Consider the following 26,614-nt stretch of genomic DNA (forward strand, 5'->3'; position numbering starts at 1 on the left):
ATAATTGGAGAATTCCACACATATTGCAGAATCAATTAGTTCTGCATTATTTTCAATGAAATACAACATTTTGATTATCACTGTGAATGGCCCTGGGTCACAAGTATAAGTGTGCGTAAGAGCAAAAATAAGCAGAATAAAGATTTGTAGTGTTATGTATGAGAAGTTTTATTGTACTGTAAATGAGCAGACCAAGTCCTGAGAACTACCAAGGTGCCCTTGAGCGTACTGCTCCCCGGGCACTGTATAGTATCCTAATAGTCTACTAGGATGGGTTAAACACTAGGGCTGTGTGTGCTGTGCTGTGTACATGTGTGACGATAAAATATTGATTCGATTCAAATCCTCCATTTCCATTTTCTATTTTTCTTCCAAGAGATGGAGCCTGGCAGGGAAGAAGTCTGTGTTTGAACTGCGAAATAAATATTGATACATGACCACTGCATGATCCAAGAAGAGGGATGGCCCCAACAGCATTGATTTCACTTGTTTCTGAGGTATAGCGTGGGATAAAAATGGATTATGGAAAGTATGATAATGAATAGATAGATAGATAGATCAAATCAGCAAGTTTATGCACATCGCAGACATAGCTGGATGTGTATATGTTATGGATTGTCCACCAGAGAGCACTGATACGTTTATTTTTCAACTCTAAAATATTCTACTCTGTAGCCTACATATCTTGGCCATATTTCTTTGTGTCAAATTTTTTTTTTCATGTTCTGTATTTATTATAGTCAAACATCTATAGGCATATTGGTATCAGCCTAAAAAAATCCAGTATCAGAGATGATCTAGACTTTCAGGTATTAGCTTCTCAACCTTAAATGATGTTGCCTGTCTTTGCAAAACACTGTTGCATGTGTATTCATTAAATGTAATGAAAAACTCCCTACTCCGTACAACGCTTCATACTCAGCATCCCATGTTACATGGCAGCCCATCCCTAGTTTTTTAATTCTCTTTCTTTCTGTTCTTCATTAAATCCAGTAGTGGGCAGTAATATGTCAAAATAACCCTCAGCTGTCATACCATTGAGGTAGAAGAAGAGAGCGCCTGGGCCCCGCCCTTTGACTCACCTCGCTCAAATGTATTTTTTGTGTTTCTGGTTTGTTTATGACGCGGTTCACTGGCTCCGTTAGCTTGACAGCTGACCACATATATGCTGTTGTAAAAACGCGCTTTTTGGTGCTTTTATATGAGATACTGTGCTGTGAACGAGACAGATTTATAAGAGGGTAGAAGTAGGCGTTGGTCAGCCGTGCGACCAGATTACATTTGTTAGCCTAGCATTTTGGCTAGCATACTGTAACGTTATGACGTGACGTTGGACAGGAAAGTGGTTGACGACGCTTGGGCCAAGTCTTTTAAATTATAATACAAACATAGAGAAGACACGTGCATGTGTGTAACACTTTTATTCGCAGGTTAGGCTTTTAGACAGCTGCCTGGCGACTATATTTGACTAGCTAGTGAGCTAAATTTATGTTAGCATGGCGTCAGATACAAGTGACACCGAGGAATTCTATGATGCTCCTGAGGACGTTCATTTCACTCCATCTCCCAAAGTGTAAGGACATATATTTTGATAATATTACTTCAGATAAAAGTGACTAATGCGCACATCTTTCTGCTTGTTTTATCTCGTGCCATACGTTATAAGTGTCAAGCCAACTTAACAATGACAGCTAACGTTACATTTGCAAAATGTTAATTTGTATTGACAAGCGTTAGCTGAACTACTTCAGAGTCTCGAGTCTCTGCAAATTACTGTCCATTCAATTCTGTTTTAAACTATTAAAATGTCTTGTACACGTCAGTTCACCAGCTGTTTGATGTAAGTGCAGGTAGAGTCAACCCCAACAACAAGTCACATGATGTTATTCCTGACATTTTCCATTTAAAAACATTGTTTATTGCAACACACAAAAGATACTTCAAGCTGTCATTGTGGGGGCTTGGAGAAGTTTACCCAGGACGTCAAGATTAACCAGGAAACATTGCCATGTTTTCAAAAATATTTGATGCATAATGCACCTATACAAAGATAAAACTAATACCCTGCCCCTTGGTCTTTATGTCCCTTGTACATTATAGCAAGTGACTGGTTCTTCAGAGTAACTTGTGGAGGCAACCATGTAAATATCCATGCAGTGGATTAGTCACTAAATAAAACATGCATGGTTGTTCTTTTTACTTTGTTTTCTTTCTAGTAATGATCAATTTATGTTTACAAAATAACATTCAGAACAGAACTGAATGAAATACTATTCTTGTCTTCCAGGCTTTTTACACAATATTTTATTGGCAAACATGTCGAGAAAGCTGGTTTATTGATAGAAGAAATCTGAAAATCTGTAATTCTTTTTGAGTAAAAAAGAGTCGTAATTACACACATTAATTGAACTGCTCAAGGGGACAGAGAAAGTAATAACACAGTTGGTTTCAGATTAGATTTGTTTTAGGATGTTGTATTTTAGACAGACTTGCATTGCATTTTTATTTTTTTAACTGTATACCTTTTGTGTGTTTTAGGTCACCTGCAAAGTTTGTCATTCCTTCACCCAAGGTATGTTTATCTAAGCCCAGCCACTGTTGAAACAAGGCACTATGTGCCAAGTCGTTATTTGGCTGATTATTCTAACTTTGTTACCAAGGCTTGAAAATTAAGTGGAAGTAACTAATACTTTAATACAAATTAAATACAATTAGATCATATTCCTTTTAAATCCCTTATTGAATCTATTGAGGTAGTTTTTACTAGTTATTTTGGCCAGATAGAGTACTTCTGATTGTTAGCGATATTATCAAAATGACTATTTGTTTGTTTAGTTCTTTGCTTGTTAAAAAAGAGAGTTCATCAGAATTGGACCCTAACGAATCAGGGTATTTTACCAGACAATCAGAACTGAGCCCTAAAGCAGCACACTGTTCGAGCATTACATGTTTATCTAGAGGTGACTGCAGTGTTTGTAGTAATTCTCTTTGAACTTGCGGCCACCTTAAGTGACGCCAGGGTAAGATATCGGTACCCTGTGTGAAAACCTTAACTTGTTTAGTAATGAGTCATTGACTGCACATTCTCAACTCTTTGCTATGATATCTGCGTCCTACAGTCGCTAGTCTCCTTCCTGACAGCTAGTAAGAACTACATTATCTGCAACACAACACTAAACTGATATCAGTGGACCCAGGAAGAGTGAATTCTGCTCACAGCCAGCTTTAGCCCCGCACCTTAAATTGACTGACAACATGGATTGTGCAGCAAAGGGAAATTGCTTTAAAGAACAGTGTTTCGTGCACGAATAAAATCAGCGTAAAGACCCTGAAATTGACCTAAAAGTCAGTCAGAGTTTAACCTCATGGCAAGATCTCTGGAAATGAAACAAGGACAATTAAAAGTTAGCTGGATGTGAGAACTTTGGAACGTTTAAAGTAATGTACTCATTAAACATGTATGTCTTTAGTTAGGTACCGATCTATTACAAAATAGTTTTTTCTCAGTTTCTTTCTCAAATCAAAGCTGGCATGTGACCTTTGTTATTCCCTACGTGTATCTATTGTAGGTTAAACATTTAATAAATTATTTTATTCATTGTTTTTCTGAACAGCTTTCACAGAGATCAGTAGACGCTGCACATGATGTGAGTTGCGGAGCGGCTGCATCTGAGACTCAGCAAGATGATTCCCTACTGGTATGGTTTTCTCTGTTATTGCACAATTTCCCACATGAGATGACGGATCAAATGGAAGTTTCATCATATTCTCATTTTTGAAAAAGGTGTAAATCTGTGTAGATTTCATAGTGCGTTTTAAAAATGGCATATCCTGCATTGTGGATATCAATCTAGCTGTGAGTTTTTGTTTTATGTTAACTACTGTGAAAATAAACAAAAACAAAATGTTCAGATAAACAAAAAGTACAAAGTAAAAAGTTTAACCAATAACCTATTTCTTTTGAAGCCGAACATGGGAAATTGCATCATAGTTGCTGTATTGTTAAATTCACAAGCTTAAATTTTCTCTTCCTCACAGATCATTGATAGCATCATTGAGGAGAGTCAAAAGGTTAGTGTTGGCGAAGTTGGTGAGGTGGCTCAGCTGTTAGATGAGTTTCATGTTGAACAGGAGCCAAAGGAAGAGAATAATGCTCAGGAAGTTCCTGTGGAGATAGCAGCACCGGCTGTCGGACCTCAGCTTGTCGAGAGGCCAGAGGAACAACAGGAAAGTGCAGCAACAAACGGAGCATGCTCTATTCCTGAACCCCCAGATATCCCAGGGTCATCAGTTTGCCCACAAGAAGGTGTTCAGCACCCAGACATCACCAGCACTGTAGGACTGAGTCACCCTGGTGGGGCTGTGATGCTTGCAGACGGGGAGCAGGAGCAGAGACCTGCAGATATCTTAGACCAGGTCCCATTCACAGACGGGCCGACTGACTCGGATTCCTCTGGGCCTTTGAAACCTCCACGGCAATTCACAGTGGAACCTGACATTGTAGCAAGCACCAAGAAGCCTCCTCCCTCACGCCCACCCCCTCCCAGCGGAGGACCTCCACCGAGGCCGCCTCCACCGTCTTGGCAGACTTTACCTTCCAAGAAGTCTCAGGAGTGTCTGAGGCCAATTGGACTGGAAGGTAGGGGAAACAGTCATATAAACATTGAATTCAACATTTTAAGACGTTACTTAATTTGTAACTTTCTTAAAGCGTTTGACATTGCCGCAAAGTACAGCCTTTAGAGCAGGGGTCAGGAACCTATGGCTCTTTCGATGACACAATATGCATCAGCAGTTCAATTTTAATTTCTGAGCTGCAAATGCGCTCAGTTGATCAGCAGAATGTGCGGTTGGGAACAAGCGGTGGAGATGTTTGTCAGTGTTTGGAAACACGTAGTGACCAAAGTTTCCTTCTGCATCTGAGTCTCCCACAGGCAGCTCGGCTTGGAACTCTGTCACTGCATCATACATGTCCGTGATCACACGTCCCTGAAGCTGGAGATTTAACAGTGAGATGCTTCGTTATGTCGCACATAAAGGCCAGCTCACATCGTCCCAGAGATCTGTGGTGTGTTTCCCTCTGCTTTCCAAAAACGGGCAGATTTCCTCACGCAACTCGAAAAATCTATTCAGCACTTTCCCTCAACTCAGCCATCGCACCGCCATGTTCAGAAAAGACTTAAATGACTCTTATAAAGTTTCCTGTCTGTGTTACGGTGCTTATTACATGTTCCATCTCCAGAGCTTTACAACACAGTGCTTCCTGGTGTATGATGCAGTGATACACCATCAGCTGCATCTTCTGCCGCATCCTGCCCACCAATCCACTCTTTTCACCACATCGCAGGATCTCCATCTGTCGTCAGTCCCGTCCGTTTGTCCCGGGACAGTTTCATTTCTCACACATTTAGTTACTTCCTCAAATATGTATTTCCCTGTGGTTGTGCCATGCATTGATTTAATTACCAAAACCGACGGGCCAGTTATGATAGACATATATTTTCTCGCGGGCCGGGATATAATTGCCTTGAGTTTGACACCCGTGCAGTAAACACTGAAACGTGTTCATAAATGAGATAAATAACATAAGCGTTTAGTTTATTTAATAAAAGAGCACCTGCTCAATGAAACATTGATAGTGCTTTTAGTACTTGGAGATGTGTTAAACTTAAAAATGCACGCATAAAGTTGCATACAATTTTATTAAATATATGGCTCTCAAGGAAATACATTCAAAAATATTTGCCGTTTATGGCTCTCCCAGCCAAGAAGGTTCCCGACCCCTGCTTTAGAGCAACAGCGCGAGAACGTTGAAAAACACCACTGACCTCATACTAGAAAGTCATGTATTTTAAGGTTATGATGTTATCTCACATCCCATGTAATAGACAACCTTTATTCTATAGCTGTTCTAACAATGAAATAGTACATTGAGCAACGCTTTTCTTTACAAAAGGGGAAAATGTGCACATCAGTGCTACCAGTATACATGAGTTTCCGCAACAGCTCAATATTTGAGGTTTTACTTTTTTGGCAAAATCCATTCTTGATTGTTATCGTTATCAACTACAATGTCAAATCGCTGCTCTCATGTACAAAAGAGACAGAATAGATAACTAGAGTTTCAGATTAAGTTGTGCTCTGCTGTGTGATTGTCCAGTGTCTGCAGTCAGCTGCGATGTTCTGGAGCCCTCCGGCCTGGTGTCTCCGAGCAGCACAGTGAGGAGTCTAACCAAAGAGCTGCAGCATTCCTTAGATCTGGCTAGTGCCACTAGTGGGGAGAAAGTGGTGACAGCACAGGTCAGTGAGGCTGCATACCTGACCTTTTTTTTTTTTTCATACAGAGATGCTGAAAAATGAAACTATATATGCACTGTTGCGTCATTGCTTTTATTGTGTGCTTTTTTTCAGGAAAATGAAGATGGACAGGCCTCATCTGAGTGTGGAGGTCAGACTGCAGGCTCGCAGCGTCCACGTTCCAACTCTGGTAGAGAACTGACAGATGAAGTAAGAGTCCCTCTGTGTTTGTTTTTATTCAGTTTGAATCAAAGCCATAATCCAACCTCTTGTACATTCCTTCCACAACCCTTCTATGCACAACATGTGTACTTATGAGTTATCTCAAAACAGGAAATCCTTGCCAGTGTGATGATCAAGAATTTGGACACTGGGGAAGAGATCCCTCTAATCCAGGCAGAAGAGAAACTTCCTGCAGGGATTAACCCCCTCACTCTGCACATCATGAGGAGGACCAAGGAGTACATTACGTGAGCAGAAAATTATTTTTCTGTATTAGCTGCATTTCTGTTATGTTTTTATTGGTGCAGGGAGCCCGTATCATATCTGTATCTTTCTTAACACTGGTCTATACACTGTTTTAACTATTTTGTGAGTGGTGCTTTGTCCAATATTACAACATGTGTGTAAACAAAAACAGGAAGGAATATGCCAAACACTTCACTATCTAAATAAGCTTCCAGTGAAAAGCAAGGAAATAGACTTGATCCTGTGGGAAGCATCACCGAGTTTAGGCTGTGTTTTCTTTTCCTTTTAACTCGGGCACATTTGCATGTAACATGTTCCCTATCTTAAAAGCCTTTTTTTTAAGCCTAATCATGTAAAAAAAAGAAATGGTGCATTTTTTTAGAGGAAGTTGATCCGTTATATTTTTCCCTCAGGAATGATGCAGCACAGTCAGATGACGATGACAAGGCTCAGGCTCCGCTCGCAGACACAGATGGAGGAAAACTTAAACAGAAAACGTAAGGATTAGTGACTTCTTGAAATGCATTCTCTTCCCCTTCTCACCACATGAATAAATATAGAATATAATATTTTGTTGTCCCTTATTTCTAAACAGAACCCAGTTTAAAAAGTTCCTGGGCAAGTCTGTGAAGAAGGCCAAGCATCTCGCGGAGGAATATGGAGAGAAGGCAGTCAACAAAGTGAAAAGTGTGCGTGATGAAGGTAAAATAAAATCATGGTTAGATTTCAGGAAAACACTTCAAACGTAACAGAATGTATTTTTAGTACATAAATTGTTACTGCTTTAAACTATATTTTACATTACATTGTGTTTTCTATATTTTATGCTGTCCCCAGTTTTCCAATACAATAACAAGATTTGACATCTCTCTTAAAAGTGCGGCTATTAAATCTGGAACAAGCTCTACTTAATCATGAAACTAGAAACCGCTAAGACAGAACATTTGTTAATTCTCTCAGACTGAATGCTGCTACGAAAGTGTACAATCATTTTAAAGGATTTGCCAATGTAAGCACATGCTTATGAAATATGAAGGCTGCTGCTGCTGCTGCTGCTGCTGCTGCTGCTGCTGCTGCTGCTGCTGCTGCTGCAAAGGTTTTGATAACCTGAGTTATGCTTTTAATTTGGGCTGTGCTCAGTGTTCCATACAGATCAGGATGATCCGTCATCGAGTGACGACGAGGGCATGCCTTACACCAGGCCGGCCAAGTTCAAGGCAGCACACAGCTTCAAGGGTCCCTTTGACTTTGACCAGATTAAGGTTGTGCAGGACCTGAGTGGAGAGCACACGGTAAGAGCATCTTAGTTTTGTTTATTTCTTATCAATGTCTAAGAGAAGCTGTGCGCCCATGAATGCTGGTATTAGATAGATAGTCAGACAGTCAGACAGTCAGACAGTCAGACAGTCAGACAGTCAGACAGTCAGACAGTCAGACAGTCAGACAGACAGACAGACAGACAGACAGACAGACAGACACACACTTTATTCATCCCGAGGGAAATTTAGGAAATTCATTACAGCGTCTTTGTCTTTTCCTCAGGGGGCCGTTTGGACGATGAAGTTCTCTCACTGTGGGAGGCTGCTGGCGACAGCAGGCCAAGATAACGTGGTTCGCATCTGGGTCTTAAAGACTGCATTTGACTACTTTAATAATATGAGATTAAAGTACAACACTGAAGGTAACCTCATCAGCATCTCAGTGTTTTGTTGTTGTTGTTGGACGATTGATTATTTTTCATTTAGATGCTCAGCTTTGGCTGCAGTAAGATTCTTTTTTGTTTGGCTTCTCCAGGTCGAGTTTCACCATCTCCTTCTCAGGAAAGTTTATGCTCCTCTAAATCTGACGATCACGGGGTGAGTGAAATTAATAATAGCTTTTCATTTGTGGGGTTGTCTTGATGTTTCCAGAAATGATTATGAGAACGGGATAGTTTTAAGCTATTTTAGTAGTAGTGGGAGTATTGCAATGTTGTACAGTTTTACTGTCTTGAGACTTGAACAAATTGTACTCTTGTCATAGGCAAGTTGTGCTCCAGAGGACCCGGACACAGAAGATAGAAACGCCCCCTTCCGTCAAATCCCCTTCTGCAAGTATAAAGGACATACGGCTGATCTATTGGACTTGTCCTGGTCAAAGGTGATGTCTTACTGCCCTCTCTTTATCCTTTAATCACTCCTCTTCACACATTTTAGACTCTCTGGTGTTATCTCTCCTCCTACTTACTTTTACTTTTTACAATCTAGAACTTCTTCCTCCTCTCCTCTTCCATGGATAAAACAGTCAGATTGTGGCACATATCGAGGAGAGAGTGTCTCTGCTGCTTCCAGCACATTGATTTCGTCACAGCCATTGCTTTCCATCCCAGAGTAAGTTGTGTCACCTTGTGTTACTTCTCTCAGCACAAAACACACGTGTATTCATTTTGGCTCCCAGAAGTTATTTATGACACTTGCTTTTTTGTTCCCCAGGATGACCGATACTTTTTAAGTGGCTCTCTTGATGGAAAGCTACGGCTCTGGAACATTCCTGACAAGAAGGTGGCGCTGTGGAACGAGGTGGACGGCCAAACACGCCTCATCACGGCAGCTAACTTCTGCCAAAATGGGAAGTATGCCGTCATCGGCACCTACGATGGCCGATGCATCTTCTATGACACAGAGGTACCTGAGCTACTTTTTTCTGCTAATGCATGGTTTCAATATAATTTTTTGTCGTAACAGTATTCATTCCAGGGTTAAATGTATGTTCCTGTTTGTGCATTCCTTAGCGTCTGAAATACCACACTCAAATTCATGTGAGGTCCACCAGAGGCAGGAACAAAGTTGGACGCAAAATCACCGGCATTGAACCTCTACCTGGAGAGAATAAGGTAACATGGGATCTCCACTACAAATACATCTACAGTATGTTTTGACGCCCCTATAATGTCAGACTTCTTTAAATGACAAACCAACTCCACCCCTTTTCACAGATTTTGGTGACCTCAAATGATTCCCGCATTCGCCTTTATGACCTGAGGGACTTGTCTTTATCTATGAAATACAAAGGTTATGTCAACAGCAGCAGCCAGATCAAGGCGAGCTTCAGGTGAGGATGACTCCACTTCATGGGGTTTCTAGCATTGCTGAGTAACACAACCCTCTGCATTATGCTTTTTGTCAATATACCGTGTTAAAGTGTGTTTGGAATATTGACCTTTTCACTGTAAAAAACAACAACTGCCCCCATTAAGCACACTAAGTCTTGTTTATATGTTGCATTGCACATTGATTTACCGTGGGATTATCTTCCTACAGTCATGACTATTCCTTCATAGTCAGTGGCTCAGAGGATAAGTACGTGTACATCTGGAGCACTTACCACGACCTGAGCAAATTCACATCCGTACGACGGGACCGCAATGACTTCTGGGAAGGAATTAAAGGTAACTGAGCTGTGTTGAATGGCACGCATGATTTATTACGCAACGACCTGTCTATTTAAAGTTTTCCCCTTGATTGAACTGACACTAAACCTTTACTTATCTCTCAGCACACAATGCAGTGGTGACCTCAGCGATTTTTGCACCGCACCCAGGCCTTATTGTTCCGTCAGAACCTGGCGCAGACAAACCAGAAGCAGAGTGTAAGAGCCTGGACTCCACAGACTCCGAAACGATACCCTCAGGTAGGTTTGCTTGAACTATTCACGGACAGATTTTACGACATTCAGATTGCCATTTCAGCACTATATAATCGGCGCCGTCCTTTGCAGGAGCCCTAAAGACGGATCACACGGAGGTTCTACTCTCTGCTGACTTCACTGGAGCCATCAAGGTTTTCATCAACGTAAAAAAGTACTGAGCACCGCAGAGGCTGTCAGCTCCTCTCACTCAGGCCTGTCTGTTGGCAGTCGGTCCTAAAGACGAAGAACAGGACATCACCCAACTACCTAGTGGTTAATGCTCTGAGACAGAGAGCCGTCTGTAGCCTTCTTTTGTGAGAACAGGGACCCTAAAATTGAAGATGAGGGAATGGACTGTTCAATACAGACGACGATTTTTTATCTTGAATACCAAACAACTGTGAATGGTTTGGCATTGAGAAAAAAAAAAAAAGAGCCAGAAATGCCAAGCGTGTGTGGTCTGTTCAGATATGTATGTTTTAATTTACAGATGTATAGTCCAGTGGAGTATCGCAAGAAGGCCATTTGTAACAGAATGGGCACCTTACTAATGTCTTTTGCTCCCACATTTTAGACACTGTCCTAATGTCAGTCACAAATTTTAATGTGTCTTATGTAAAGAGATGTAATAATTTCTTTAAAGCAAGGGGGTTTGAAATGATTTGTGCCTATGATCACTTTTCTAAATTCAACTTCTCGAGCTTTCCTCTTAAAATATATCAAACATTTCAGCAGATGACAGCAAATCTACGGTACAGGAAACCAGTATACGGTTACTAGTAATCAGGGCTGGGTATCTTTCATTTTTCCAGAAACAACACTGGCTCTTAAGTACTTTTGATAAATTGTTTTGTTCAATGGAAGCACATTTCATTATAAAATAGTACTGTAAATTCAGTGTGTAACATAGCATACTTGCTGCTTTTGTAAACAGAACAAAAATGATACTCTATTAATTTCTTCAATAAAAGTCCACACAAACTAGAAGATTGCTTGTTGACAACCTTTTTTTAACGTTGAAAAATCGAGTCAATGCCAACAGTTTACAAGAACAGTAAAAATATTGTTGATACCTGGCCCTACCAATCATGTCCTACACACACACACACACACACACGATTCATCACCAACCGTGATTTATTTAGTGTCAGAACTTTGCAGCAACATTTCAGGTCATTTTAAAAACAAACATTAAAACAAAAATATATATAATTAGTTACAGTGTTCAAACTTCATCATACAAAAGAGTGCTGAATCTTGCATGGAGAGTGAGTCGGGACAAAGAGCAGACATGTTGGTCTGTTTAAAGAGTGTTGTGTAACCCACGGACACCAGCAGGCTAAAGGATGACAAGGTCCAGAGTTGAGTCAATGTTTGCTCTTCTTTGCCTTCTTATGGGAGCGATGTGGGGACCGTGACCTGGACTTCCCCGCCTTCCGGTCTGGAGATGGTGATCGAGAACGCTTGGACCATTTGGGAGACCTTGTCCTGTTTAAAAAAGGGTTGAACATACAACAGATTGATTTCCAGAATAACAAGGAAGAATTCATTAGCACTCTACAAAAACATCTCGTGGCACTTGCTTTGAAGGAGAGATGCTCCTCGACTTCTGGGTGTGGTCATCAGGATCTCTGCTCCATCCTCGTCTTCGTTTGCTTCGATCTTTGTCCCTCCTGTCATCCTTTGACTTGTCTTTAGACTTTGATGTCGATCTCTCGTTGTTTTCTTCATCTTTTTCAAACTCCTATAGTAGACGGGGTAAAACATCCCAATGAAGACACAGAACTGGCTTGTAACTCACAAAGCCACTTATTCACATCTAACAGCCTGTAGACTCTCCACAAGGGGGCGCTGTTTGGTTTGTCAGTTTTACACATCCTTCACTGTTTCCCCCCCCTACAGCGAAAAATAATTATTTTGGACGTGCAGATGGAGCAGTACACATCAGCATTGACATCCACAGGCAGAGAAAGTAATAGTTTTTATAGATGCCGTTTTCTGTGTGGCCAAAATATATTACTGCCAAATGCACACAATACTTGGAGAAGTTTAAACTGTTGTTTCTTAAAGGAATACTTCACCACAAAGTGACCATGTGTGTATCAATCACTCTCCCTGTGCTACCTTAAATCTGTGAAGTAAATGGTTAAACAGCTGAACTATATCAAAACACACGACTAGTTCCAATACATTTTGTTTTACTTGTAAAATACAACAAACAGCAACTGTAGCTACACTTTCCTTCCCTGTAGAAGATGCCGATCTGAAACTGCTAGCTTACTGTGGCTTTGCAGTTTCACATTAGCTGTGTCTGGTTTTGAGTGCTTTGCATCAGTAACACTGTTTTTTACCGTGCCAATTGACTAATTTCGTAGTCTAATTTTAATGTACTAATAGCAAGCACTTTTGTACATTTTGCCCCATGCTGTTGATTAAAGAAATGTTTCTATTACACTTCAGTCATGTTTGCGTTTTTGCTTGAGAGACCGTTTACTGCAGTACAAACACTGGGCGTAAATAGTAACTGTTGTGATAATGCAGAACACCTATTTATCTAAGAGTGTAATCAAACATGCAATATGAAGTAAAGTGTCCAGTCGCCCACCTTCTGTAGCAGTTTGTTCCTGTAGTGCTCCACTTGTTGTTGTATGCTCATCCCAGACTTCCTCGGCCTCTTGCCAGATTCCAACTCATCTTGGAGCTTCATAACCTTCACCTGTTTCAAGACACATTGAATCAGTTCTGCATATTTAGGAACTATAATTTGACATACTGTCACACAGTTGAAGATGCTACCGTAGGGAGGCTGCCAACTATGGAGTCAAATGTAAATTAGAGTGTCAGGGAATTAGAAAATGCTAATGAAGCTGTGGTGATGAATAAAAATCACTAAAAACTACATTCCAATAGCATCTTCCCTCCTAAAATTAAAAACGGACTATTTCTGACTTAAACAGGATATTGCGGTGGATATGGCATGAAGTGTGACTTTCCAAGTGGATGGGTGGAACCAGAGCAAATACTACAGGACAACAAACACATTGTTTCTATAAAACTGATAATGATTATTTTTTTAATAAATGTGCAACTTGCCTCCAGCTCTCTCAACCTTTTCCTTTTGCTCTCAGACATTTGAAAACTTCTTACGGAGCTCTGGAAGTCTGCAGTGTCATATTTGGACGCACTGCCGGAGTCATCACTACTGCCACTCTCCGAGTGTCCATCTCCATCCTGCGAGTTGACACTGTCACCAGGAGGGAGGAGAACAATACATTTGCATACCACTTGACAGTGTCTGTATACTACTGTGTCTGCTTCTGGCAAATGTAGATAGAGGATGCATTGCATACCAACCACAGAGGCCTTACCTTACATTCACTTCATCTTCACTGGTTTTCTGCACCACCATGTCCCACTTTGACTCAATCTTGGCTTAGAGAGAAAGGAGAAGGAGGAGAAGGATGAGCAGGATCATTGGGGGGGGGGAGGATATGATACATGAGCGAATCTTGACCTATGTTACCTTTAGAAAATGTCCCAGTATCACCCGTCTTCTCCCATTTAGACAAAGGCAGGCTGGAGAGAGGAACATTGCTCTCCTCCACTATAGAAAAAAAAGGCAGCTGTGTCAGGACAGAGACAGGTATTTAATAAAGTAACGTGCTCGCATGCCCTGTTCTCAGCTACAGACCACAACCCATGGATTGATTGTGTATTGATCTAAGACACTTGAGTGGGGCAGATAATTAACAACGCGAACGGGAAACCTCTGGTTAAAAGATGTGATTTTGATTTGTGGTGGACTCACAGGGCATTCCATCAATGTCATCAATGGCCACTCCTAAGGGAACGCCGTCAATGTCGTCAACAGGGACTCCATCCAGAGGGTCCCAGCCTAAGGGGCAGCCGTCAAGGTCATCCACAGGAGCTCTGTGCAAAGGTAAGCCATCTATGGGTGCGCTGTCCATCGGCGCACCATCAAGATAGGAGGATACTTCCTGCGAGGAGACAGATAAGTGCACATTAGGGCTGCAACTAACGATTACTTTCATTATCGATGAATCTGCAGATTATTTTTTGTAGATTAATCGTTTGGTCTATGAAATGTCAGGAAATAGTGATTAATGAGCAGATAAATATTCAGCTCACCTCAACCGTCTCAGTCGACTCCTCCACAGCTTTGGCCAAGCCCAGAAAGATGTTTTGAAGGTGGATTAGATAAGGCTCCGGGTATATGGTCCAGTCCTCCCATGCTCTAAAACAACATGAGACCTTTTGCTGTGGAGATACGGGATACAAAGAAAAAAAAAAAATATATATATATTTTTGCAATCTTTACCATATATTTTTGCTAAATGTCCTTGCGTGAGGCGAATGAAACGCATGATTACCTTAAACTGTTCTGCCTGCAGCCTGGCTTGTATGTTTTTATGCGCTGCATTAAGGTCTCCAAATATCTGTGTTAGCTTGGTTTCAAAACTGAAAAAGACAAGAGACAGAAACTCTTTAAGACTGTCACATGGGGGAGAAATAAAAGACGAGTAAAGTGTGGGAGCTCAATTGGGGCGAAACTCTCTTACTATTTACGATAATATGATGCACCGGCTACTTTGGCACACGAGTTGTGCAAGATGTCTGACACTAGATACAATCTGGCAATCTGTGGAAACCAAGACAAAAAAAAAACCAACGTGAGTGAAATTCTTTACACAGTCAGTCTGTCAAACAAAAGGAGGTAAACTAGCCTTCTTCTGAAGGGGCGTCTGAAGCAAAGAAAAAGATTCAGTGATGTGTCCCACTACTTCCTCTGCTGCATCTGCTCGCTGAAGACAGAACAGCATGGTGTTGGCGATATCTTCCCTGCTTGGAGTCAGCTCTTTAAGCAATGTCTCCAGCCTCTGTCGGTGCCTGGATAGTATAGAAGAACAGCAGGTCTACATTTAATTCAGTTTATACATATATGCATACAGACATGTCTTTATGCCTGCTTAACATACTTACTCAGCTCTGAGCTGCCCTTTCTTCACCTCTTCCTCAGGGGAAGCATCCTCCTCCACCTCCGCACTATCTTCACCTCTCTGAGAGTAGTTGTTTAGGATAGGGGGTCTCCACATGGAGCCTCCCCGAAACATACGAAAATCTGGGATCCTCCAATCAGTCGGGGTCTGTCCCTGTGGTAAGGGTGAAGGTCAGGTACATAGGAACTCACATACAGAATCGGGGTATTCTAAATCAGCAACACGCCCAATAGCTATTCCCCATAAAATTAGATTAACAAATCAATTATTGAAGAGTTGTTTTAGTTCTTCCGGAGGCATTTAGAAACAAGGCTATGCAGGGGGGGGAAACATACCTGGAGGATGGAGAACAGTTTCCAGCGGTAGTACACATGATCTTGGCTTTTGTTTTCAAAAAGGAACCTGAAACAATAGAGAATGAGCTAATTAAATATGTAACCTTGACGGTCACTTGCGAGACCAACCAACACACGACAACACTGACCTGTAATCTGGATTGCCTTTCTCCTTGTTCATAATTACGGCTTCAAACACGGGTCCTTCACGCACCACAAACTCTATCATCCTGTGAATGAGGAATAATAGATTCCTGCAGGGAAAGAAGAGAGGATCAGACCAGGGTGTGCACACTGTCCGTCAAGTTACAGCACGAGATCTCTAATACCTCTTTACACTGAACTAGTGGCCCATGAAAACTGCAGGCTGAACTCTAACAGTGTTGTTCCATGTCATAGCATTTACTATTTAAAAAATGTTGCCCATAATAAGGGCAAACTGTGGGACATTCCACTGTGCAAAACTGCAGACGCACTGCCTTCTGGACAGACACCGAGTGAGCATACCGTAATACTCCTGGGTCACAGTGAAAGGGGCAAAATAAATGAGTGGGGTAGGAAGGTAAGAGCCCATGCATCCCATTGATTGATTCATCTGATATATCCAACTTGTTTTTTTGTAACCCTAAAAATGGTGTTAAGTTTAAGTTAAGTTAAGTTTTGAGGGCCATCTTTGTGGCCATCTTGGATTTCCAACAAAAATTGATGCATGCACAGTACAAACATACAGTACAGTATGCATGTACAAACATATGTTAGCATATGTGCATGTACAAACATATGTACAAACATATGTTAGCAATGCTAACATATGCTAGCCTAAACAAGCAAGTTGTCATTGTTGCTTCTAGGCGAACAATAAGATGGGGTGTCCATGCAAGATTATGAGTGTAAATTAAACTTTAAAAATATTTTTCAAGGTTTAATGTATCTAACTTGATGAAAATAATCATGCCAATAACGCTCAGTCAATTCCTCATGCCAAAGTTACACAGAAAAATTGGGTCATTTGTCTGTTATGGCGATTCTTTGTCAAGATGGCCACAAAGATGGCTGACATACGGACCCGTGGGATAATATTTAGAGTTGGGAACATAAACATTTGTTTACTAGACACCTTGAGGATTAAGAAAAACTAAGTTAGAAAAATATATTAGTGGGGTGCATAGGGGACCCCACCTTCCTACTAGACTAAATCACAGTATTTATTCATGAACTGGCTTTTAGGATATGAAAGCCAATCAAAAGTTTACGTTTAGCCATTTTACCTTGATTGTTGAGAGGATTCCTACAAAATCACAGGAGAACTTTGAGGCCAGATTGTGTTGTTAGTATGTAATAAAAATAACTCAACTACGAAATTCAGGTTGACATTCAGTTGTAAGGCAAACGCATTTAGGATATTCTCTTTAGATGACAATAACTGCCACAAAGCTTATTCAGCAGATACATCAGCATCAGGGTGACAACATTTCCGCAGGCAGCTACATACTGTAAACCTCTCTGCACTGGACAGCATTAATGTACAGTATGTTCAAGCAGTATTACCTGATTTTGTGTCAGATCTACCACTGCAGTTAGACCTTCATATGACTCACTACTCTAACCTGAAGCAGTACTGAGTTTGATTTATGGCACTAGCATGAAACTACATCGTCCGACGTGGGTTAATATTAAATCTATCTGCCTTCTAGCTGTATCGGTCTGCAGTGTCTCAGCCTACCCATGGAAAAGCCAGGGCTCAAAGATGTTGGTATAAATCAGGGGTGTCAAACATGCGGCCCGCCAGAGGGTCCAATCCGGCCCGCGGGATGACTTTGCAAAGTGTAAAAATGTGTTGTTTTGATCATAAAGTAAAATACTGTTCCAGATACCTGTGACAAAATGTTTTGTGCCTTTGTACATACACTGTGATCTGTAAGTTGTAATGCACATGTGTAAATGATAAACTGAGGCAGAATATTGTTGGAATTGCACCTTTTTTTCTTAAGAAATTTCAGGTTGTTTATGTTTTGTAAAAAGATAGTTCATTAAATTTGAACATTTTCAGAATGTACTTTCTTGCACTAAGAAGAACGGAACAATTTGGAGTTGTCGTTATTTACAGGTTATTATGCTGTGATTTTACTGGTCCGGCCCACTGTATGTGGCCCCTGAACTAGTTTGAGTTTGACACCCCTGGTATAAATCATTGGCTCTAACAGTCATTAACAAGCTCTACTGCTTTTCACAATAACACACATTAATATTATGACGGCAACAGCCTGAATTATCTGAGGTATTCGACAAACTACACGGAGGAAATAGGAGTGTCTACAAAAAAAATACTTATTGCATTCACTGTATGTAAATCTGAGGCAATCTGGACCTTTGACATCTACAGTAAGAGCCCCACGTCTTTAGTTGTAGATGTCAGAATGTCCACTAATGTGGTGCAACGCTCCAAAGAGTTACGTCAGATGCATTAACAGCTCTTAGAACCGGAACTTCCTGCCTGAAAGAATCTGTACGGGTCCTATAACACTTATAACTGTTATAACAGCTGGTCAGTCGTAGTAAGAAGAGTGTGTGTACCTTTCTGTCGGGATAACCACTTTGACTACGGCTTCGGACAGAGTCTGTTTGTGAAGTCAAATCAAATAGTGGAAATATTAAAAAGTGAGTACTTGTACAGATGAAACACTGCAGGATACATACAGCATAGAAAACGACGATAGCATTCATAGTCAGTGAAATGGGGGGAGGGTGACACAGCTTTAGTAAATTATTCTAAAATGTTAAACCATCTATACTAACTTAGCTAATTTATCAAACTGTTTATTTTAACATTTTGTTTACACTGTCAAACTGTTATGTTACTTTGAGTTAGTACATTTCTATACTCCTGCATCATGGCACTGCACAGACACGGTGATGAACATGCAACATAATGTAATACTTTTATATCATTATAATACCATAACACGATTACCAACTTTTTTTTTTTTTTAAATGATTCTGAATCAGACGCAGAACTCACTGCAGTTTGAAATGCTTGTATTTTAATTTAATATTTAAAAAAAAAAAAAAAGGTGGAGTGATTCTAATCCCAGAAAATATTTCCTCAACGGTCCGCTAGTCGTCCGTTCTGTGTGTGCGCTGAAGTTGCAGGAAGAGTGGAGCTTCTTTTACAAGTTTACTTGTCACTTAAATATGAGAGCGTGTAGTGCCTGGTGAAACACTCATTACTGAGAAAATGAAATGTTCATGCAGACACCCCCAGAGAACAAAAGACAATTGTACCTTGTCAAGCTCTCCTTTGGACATGCCCAGCGGCTTGGTGAAGTCGTTGCGGAAGCGATCCCTCGGCTGAGCATTGAAAGGCAGACCAGACGGGGGTGGTGGCGTGGCCCTCACCCCCACCGGTGTGTAGAGAGGCTGAGGTGGAATTCGAGCTGGTTTACCCCAGCCCAGCTTCATTTCAAACCCCATAATCACTTTACCTACAATATGAAATATAATCACAGTCACTGTGGAACATAACCAAACAATAGGAGCAATGGGAGGATTGGTTATTAGATGAACAAGCCATTGCAGCCTGTCAATCAAACATATTTTTAATGAGTCAACTGTACCATCAAGTGAAGCCAAGGCTCTCTCTGCATCTTTCCGTGTCATGTAAGCCACGAAGGCTCTGTTGGACGTCCTGCAGCGCTCCTCGTCTGTTCGCGGCCACATTATCTTCACACTGGCCAGGGGACCATACTTACCAAACTCTTTGCAGAGAATCTCCTCGTTCATCTGAAAGGCGGAAAAAATAAACGGTGAGAAATATGATCTATGCTGTGCTGAACCAATCAAAGTCAGTGTGCTGCTTTACCTTTGGGCTAATGCAGCTAATGTAGAGGTTAGTGGTGGTTGGCACCGTTAGGTCATCGTATAATGCTGTAGGGGAAAAGCAGGATTGAGGTTAGCAAGATTTAAAATATTTTTTTATTTAGAAAACTATTATTTTGTAAAAGGGGCTCTTACCCGATCGTCCTGATAATGGTGTGTCCAGGTCGTCTCCCCCCCCACCTCCTCCTCCTCCTCCTCCTCCTCCTCCTTCTCCACCACCAGGGTCATTTTTCTTCTTTTTATATCTTTCCTCACGCTCTTCTTGTATTCTGCATTTTATCAAGTGTAAAAATAGGCTTGTGTATGCAAATAAGACATCAGCCTGTTGACGTGAAACACATTTGCAAAAAGACTTACAGCTTAAGTTCTTCTTTGAAGAGCTCAAGATTGCTCTTCTTCTTTTCTTCTGGCTTTCTTTTATACGTCTGTTAATCAAAAAGGGAGCCAGTGTGGTTATTATTACTGACTGCATTGAAAAAGTGAGAGCTTGTGAGCAACATTTGAAGATAAATATAAATAGTAAGTCTGCATTCATACTTAATTCAGTAAATGATGCCATTAAACAAACAAAGAGTACAAACTTACAGACTTTTTGCTTTCAGCACATGATACTGGTGAGACATGAGGGGACACAGGGACAAACTTGGTAGCAGGTCGATACAGCTTATTTTTCTTGACCTCGGCTGCTTCCTCCTCTGCAAAAAGATAAACAAAGCAATCCCTAAATACAGACTATCCAACCAATGTGCAAACTATAATTTAGGTGATAGTATGTTCCGTCTGTAAACAAGCGGTGGCTCTGTTGTTCTGATGGTCAGCAGGGTATTCGAGCAGCTTCCTGTATAACTAGGTAGACAAATTGGCAGATTCATCAACTGTCTAGCGCTGCACAATATATCGTTTTTATATCGTCGTTGCGTTGAAAACTGCCGGCGTTATTGCACTCAGGGAGTTTTAGTTAGTTGTAAGAAAGTATCAGCAAAAAACTGCACTTTAAAATGTAAATATTCTTCGTTTTTTTGTATTCAGTACAATCTTTTTTTTTTTTAATTCAACAAGCAATTTGTTGTATTTTAGCAGTATACTTAAAGTGGAAAGGCAGAACTAAGTACACGTTAATATCGGTTTATTCATTGCCAGTACTATGGTTATCTGTTATGTGTAACAGTAAGTTTAACAACTGATCAGTATTGGAAGATCATTATTTTTATTCATTAACGTGATAATGGACAGCTGGTCCCCCGATTGGATGAATTTTATTCGACCATTCAGAAAACTCATGATTCATCTTTTATGCTGACATACCATGGGGAAAAAGTGGAACAGAATTGTGATGTTGTTTAAATCATTAAGTCCTAGCTGCTGACCTTTAGTTGCATTCACAATACCCCCACGGACAAAAGTTTTCACTCCGGTGTTCTCGTTGGTCTCAAATGACGCCAAGAATTCTTCAAAAACCTCTGCTGCTTTTTCTTCCTCCTAGAACGTCACACAGACACATGAACAATATATTTTATCCATGCCTTGGTTCACTGTTGATCATATTCAAAATTGTATTATTGGTGATTACCCATATGCTTTTATTTCACATATATGTATTGGAAAAGCATGTATACTACAAAATAGGGATGGACAATTTATCAGAATTGTATTAAAATGGCAATATGGACTAGTGCAATAGCCAAGATGCAGGAGGTACAATATTCGTTAAAAAGGCTAAATATATGTGTAAACATACCATTCTGAAGTGTTGTATTCTACAGACCAACTCTTTGTTTGGTACAGATCTTCGCAACAATCCCACTATGATCATTTTAATTAATTATTTTTAAATTCCAGATCGTTCAGCCCTACTACAAAATGCAGTTTTCTAAATCCAAAAAGCACTTGGCCTAAATCATATCCAATATCACAACATCCCCATCCTCCTCACCTTTTTCTTGAGATCTTCTTGTTCTTTCTTTGAGAGTGTTTTGATTCGAGTGACAGGTTTTCCCTTTCTATCTGCCATGCTCGAACTGCAAAAATAACAATACAAATGATGTTAATAAAAACTAATACAATGGAAAGATTACTGTCAAAATGCTAAATTTGTACCACCTATATGAATTTAGTAATTAATTGTTTAGAATAAAAAAATAAATAAAAAGAATGACAGACATTTCAGTTAAATCTATGACATAATCCCCTTATGCTCATTATTAACAGCCTGTCTATTGGTATACTAAAAGTAAACCTATATATCAATCAAATGACTCTAATCCTTGTATATGCATCCTTGCATCCTTGTCTTGTATGCCTTTATGTTGTGTGCACAAAACGTACATCCCTTTCAGGGTCAGTGGAGAACAATAAATAGTAAGACACCTCGCTGGTCCCTGTTGCAAACATGCACTGGAGGGCAAACACAGCACAGATTCTGTTCAGTTTACACCATTTGTATAATTTTTGTATGGCCTTCATATGGTCAGATAACAGATACAGACAAGGTGTGAGTGAAACAAACAGAAGGAGTTGCCAAAACACGAAGCTAAATCTAGCACTATGCAAACCCCCATATACACTGCAAACTGCTCAAACATAGCCAGATGAGATATTTAAAACCCATTATAAGTTAGCTGCAGCCAAGCTGATTCACTACATTATATTACGTACAGCTACCTGTTTCAACTTGATAATACCATTCAACAAATGCCCTGGATGTCTGCTGCAGAGGTAATGCACAAGTTGTTTTAGTCTGTTTGTAGCACAAACGGTGTTTAAAGGGCCTGGACTAAATATGAGCTACAGTTTGCTAACGTTAGCTAACGTTAATGTTTAGCTTAGCTAACTATCGCTGGACTTGACATTAGATGATGAATACAGATGACATTACTCCGTCGACCATCATCCTGACAATCTCATAATACACACAGATGCAACAATCCTTGTCTAATCGCTAACATCTGCTAACTGTGGATGTCAAACAGTGATTCTCTTAGCTAACGCTAGCTAACATAACAGCCTCATATTTTCTTCGTGACGCCACAAAGCACCAACTGATCGCACACACATGTGCATGCACATAGCTTCATATACCATCGCTAAAACGGTAACTTACAATGTGTGTCATTCTATTGCTTCACCATGTTTTGATTGCGACGGCAATTGATTTCTATCACAACATGAAGCTGTGGAGAGGCGAGTTATCCGGCTGCAGTGGGGAGGACGCCTGCTCGGTGCGCTGCTCGGTCCTGCACAGTAATAATAAATGAGTCTGTCTGTGCTCTTATGTATTCATGACGGAGACCTTCCCTCATTATCATAGAAATGTCACTTTCTTAGGTGACGTTATGCAGTCAAATTATTCATGTGCATTATATTCAATCTCGTGATGTGTGGTGGTCACCTATGGCAGGAGGATTATTTTTAAATGCAATAGCCTATTATGATTTTAAGGAGCTAAATACATTTACTCGAGTAGTCTACTGTACTTTAGTACAATTTCGAGGTACTTGTACTTGATTTGAGTATTTCTATGTTATGCTACCTTGTACTTCGACTCCACTTCATTTCAGAGAAAAAATATTGTACTTTTTACTCCACCTCATTTATTTCATAACTTTATTTACTTTACACATTCAGATTATTAATACAACATAAACATCAACTAATACATGATCATGTATTATTATTATTATTATTATTATTATTATTATTATTATTATTATTATTATTATATTATTATATTATTATTATTATTATTATATTTTACCAGCTGCAACATTAGAGTGATGAACACATTAATGCATCAACTATTATAACCCAATATTAGAATATACATTATTCTAAAAATGGGCCATTCTGCATAATGAGTGCTTTTACTTTTGTTACTGTAAGTATATTTTGATGCTACTACTTTTGTACTTTTATTTAAGTAAGATTTTGAGTGTAGGACTTATACTTGTAACAGGGTATATACACTGTAGTATTGCTACTTAAGTAAAGGATCTGAGTACTTCTTCCACCACTGCCTTTACTGAAGTATGAGGTTAAACTAGGTCTTATAATTGAACCTCTGAACATATAGGCTTCTCTCTGGTATTTACACCTTTAACATCTTTCATACAAGATTAACATACAGAAAATAATATGACTTTAAAATAGTGATGGCAACAAGATACAATAAAAACAACAATAAACATATATTCTTTTTAAAAGACAGGAAATGTGAATGTGTGATGTGTATGTGTGTGTGTATGTCTGAGGGAATATTGGTTTATAAACCTGCATTGACTTGTGAGCAATAGGGATGTTCCATGTCACTTTAAGTGAAAATGAAATAAATTAACTTTCACGTGGAAAAGCAGTTACAAAACAGCCGTTAAATGGTATTTTAAGCATCTGTTGTAACTGTAACTGTTGTATCTGTTATAGAGGAACAGTTTTAAAAAAACATTATCATAGGGCTAACCAGTCAACCAGAGAGGCACTTACAAGACATTTGGTGCTGCCCCATCGGGACACAGGAGCCTTTGGGCCAAACAGCGTGTGGTTTGACAGTGTGTTTGGGCCAACCAGACGACAATCATGGGCTGACCTGACCATTTGACAGATGAGGGTCGCTTAATTAATTAATCTTGCTCATAGCTGCCTTACTTCAGTCTGACAAACCACCCCCCAGAAGACAGAGGGTTTTGTATGCTGTACAGATTGCAAATTTGGCAAATTTGTAATTTGTGGTATTGAGAAATATAAACAAAATGTGATTGATTGATTGATTGATTGTTTATTTGTAATTTGTCGATAACCATCCACTGCCTTCCGGGCGTTGGGCGACACATTTAAGGAAATCTGAATGCTGAATCTGTTGTTGTTGCATGAGTGGCCCCTGCCCCATGTGTGCTGCACAGGGGCCCCTGCTGGGAGTTTGGTATTGGCAGGTGGAGGAAGGGTAGAAGCCTAAAATGGCCACCATACCCTACTCACCATCACCAGCACCATCATCAGCAGCACCACCTCAGAAGCCCATCCCCTAGCGTCCGTCCAGGGAATGTACCGCGTATGCGCATGGGCGGAGATACTGCCGCTGTGCGCTGTTATTATTGTAAGAGTAATTTCTTTTTTACGAAAATGGCGTCTAGTCAGGGAGGTGTGGGAGCTGTCACGGCTCTACAAAGCCATCACTACTCTAGCGGACCTCCCTGGAGCCCGGGCATCAGCCAGTACCAGCACCAGCAGCAGCACCACACGGCCCGCAGCCTGGACCGGGCGCTGGAGGATGCCGTGTGCTCGGGGATAATGAACCTGAGCGGTAGGAAGCTGAGGGAGTACCCGGGTATGAGCTACGATCTGACCGATACAACACAAGCAGGTGGGTTGCTGTGCGTGCATGGACTAAAAAAGAAACTACGAGTCAATCCCAATACGCTTCATCATTATTAAAAATGTGCTCACTCTTTTATGCGTTTGTGAATGCAGCATGCCCGCATTGTGCATGCCTTTTTGCTTGATTTTCTCGATAGAGGCGCATTAACGTGTAGGTGACAATATTTAAAGGGATATACCGTCCGCTGAGCTTCCCTCTGGTAATGCACATATCCTGGTTGTAATTACTGTCCACTCGGGCTCATGTCTCACACCAGTTTATTGCACAAGGGGCTCGGCTGCTGCTGTGTGGTTGTGTTGGGCGACGTTAACGGCTTTTAGTAGCCCCCCTCCTGAGACACATGAATGAGACTGCAGGCGCACCCAAGTCAGGCGCTGTGCAGTGGTTTGTACACCGAGCTGAATTTGATTTGGCACCGGGCTAGTGGAGCAGAATATGAATGAACCAGGAGGGCAGTTGTAAATTCGTGCTCTCTGTATATCAATTGTTGTGAGCGTGCGATACACGTAGTGGCCTACATGCTTCATTTAAAAAAACCCGTTTTTTTATTTTCGGCACAACCAGACAAAAGATGCATGCAGTGTACTTGCAGCCTCACCCCCCTGCCTGCCTGGGTGTATATGCCCATATTATAGCCCATCATCTGCCAGAGAGGAGGAAGACCCTGGTCTGCTTTCGGTTTCATGTAGATATTTATTTTTTCTTTGGTCTTGTATTTTTTTGTGGTGTCTTCAAGAGGGAATTATAATAATGTATCCTAAAGTCAGGTTAGTCAGTAGGTCAGTATTAGGCTCACGTTGTCTGAGAGCTGTGTTGTCACCACCGTGGTGGTTTAGGAAAAGGGCTCGTCTAATTTACACAAGAAGGACCACATGATAGACAGCTGATAGGATTTTGTAACAAGGAGCATTGTGTAGGAGAATATTTGTATACTGTTGGTACTGTAGGCAGATTGAATGAATACATTGAACAATGTGACAATGACAATGAGAATGAATTCTTTTTAATCATTCTGAGTCATTATCATGGACGTCCAGATTACGCTGGTTTCCTCCTCTAAAATGTCCACGTACCATATGGTGTTACTCAGTCATGTGCAGCTGACAGTTGGAGAGCAATTACCCCCACTGGATTAACATTTTCTGCTTAAAGATTTTGGTACCTCTTCGTGCCCAGACAGTTTTGTTTTTAACCTTTTTGAAAACGGACAGATTTAAAGTCATGCATGGAATCAAAAGTAAAAGTGAAAACATCATACTATATTCATTATAGACACTATGGCAAAAATAAAACAACATATTTATACATAAAGCCATACCCCAATATCTACACACACACTTACATAAATACATACATACACATAGGGTTTACCCTCACACTAACTAACTCTGTTCAGAGGCCTGAGAAAACAGGAATGGGTTTTGAGTTTAGCTTTAGATGTACATACAGTTTGTATAGATGGCCGCTCATCAGGCATTACTTCATCAGGTTCAACATTAAGCAGACATTTTGGACATAAATGCAGATTGTTGCTTTTCTTTGTCTGTGATCTGTCATCACCTGTGCCTGAACAGTGTGAAAGACTT

The 26,614-nt window shown here is 40.5% G+C and overlaps 3 protein-coding genes across 6 annotated transcripts in view; 2 read left to right on the forward strand and 1 right to left on the reverse strand.

Moving 5' to 3' along the window:
- Nucleotides 1-1,059: 1,059 nt before the first annotated feature.
- Nucleotides 1,060-11,092, forward strand: wdr44 (WD repeat domain 44). Its single transcript, XM_029448893.1, has 20 exons — nucleotides 1,060-1,573; nucleotides 2,539-2,572; nucleotides 3,615-3,698; nucleotides 4,039-4,639; nucleotides 6,161-6,300; nucleotides 6,412-6,507; nucleotides 6,631-6,767; nucleotides 7,179-7,262; nucleotides 7,361-7,467; nucleotides 7,906-8,057; nucleotides 8,308-8,446; nucleotides 8,560-8,621; nucleotides 8,788-8,904; nucleotides 9,012-9,134; nucleotides 9,237-9,428; nucleotides 9,536-9,637; nucleotides 9,740-9,855; nucleotides 10,065-10,192; nucleotides 10,300-10,434; nucleotides 10,522-11,092. Exons 1-20 carry the CDS (start codon nucleotides 1,497-1,499, stop codon nucleotides 10,608-10,610), a joined length of 2,715 nt encoding a protein of 904 aa, XP_029304753.1. The 5' UTR covers nucleotides 1,060-1,496; the 3' UTR covers nucleotides 10,611-11,092.
- Nucleotides 11,093-11,545: 453 nt separating this feature from the next.
- LOC115019371 (U2 snRNP-associated SURP motif-containing protein) lies at nucleotides 11,546-22,900 on the reverse strand. Of its 2 annotated transcripts, none has more exons than XM_029448895.1 (24): nucleotides 22,761-22,900; nucleotides 21,594-21,678; nucleotides 21,028-21,139; nucleotides 20,246-20,355; nucleotides 20,018-20,085; nucleotides 19,796-19,929; nucleotides 19,644-19,708; nucleotides 19,399-19,564; nucleotides 19,067-19,266; nucleotides 18,359-18,402; nucleotides 15,934-16,038; nucleotides 15,785-15,851; nucleotides 15,433-15,602; nucleotides 15,177-15,339; nucleotides 15,012-15,091; nucleotides 14,823-14,910; nucleotides 14,581-14,709; nucleotides 14,240-14,429; nucleotides 13,955-14,035; nucleotides 13,800-13,863; nucleotides 13,525-13,675; nucleotides 13,037-13,147; nucleotides 12,015-12,175; nucleotides 11,546-11,919 (listed from the first exon to the last, which is right to left on the reverse strand). In XM_029448895.1, exons 2-24 carry the CDS (start codon nucleotides 21,669-21,671, stop codon nucleotides 11,799-11,801), a joined length of 2,658 nt encoding a protein of 885 aa, XP_029304755.1. In that variant the 5' UTR covers nucleotides 21,672-21,678; nucleotides 22,761-22,900; the 3' UTR covers nucleotides 11,546-11,798. The 2 variants fall into 2 exon arrangements, with proteins under 2 accessions (XP_029304755.1, XP_029304756.1); XM_029448896.1 differs by having other exon boundaries at nucleotides 22,786-22,852.
- The window catches only part of lrch2 (leucine-rich repeats and calponin homology (CH) domain containing 2), a 31,245-nt gene continuing 26,888 nt past the window's right edge, over nucleotides 22,258-26,614 (forward strand). For 2 of the 3 annotated variants that reach the window (XM_029448897.1, XM_029448898.1), the window contains exon 1: nucleotides 24,729-25,013. In XM_029448897.1, the coding sequence (XP_029304757.1) occupies nucleotides 24,773-25,013 (241 nt within the window). In that variant the 5' untranslated portion in view covers nucleotides 24,729-24,772. Of the gene's footprint in view, nucleotides 22,376-24,728; nucleotides 25,014-26,614 lie in introns of those variants that run through there. The other variant, XM_029448899.1, reaches the window with a different exon arrangement.

The sequence above is a fragment of the Cottoperca gobio genome, chromosome 14 (assembly GCF_900634415.1).
Source record: "Cottoperca gobio chromosome 14, fCotGob3.1, whole genome shotgun sequence".
In the NCBI taxonomy this organism is placed as follows: Eukaryota; Metazoa; Chordata; class Actinopteri; order Perciformes; family Bovichtidae; genus Cottoperca; species Cottoperca gobio.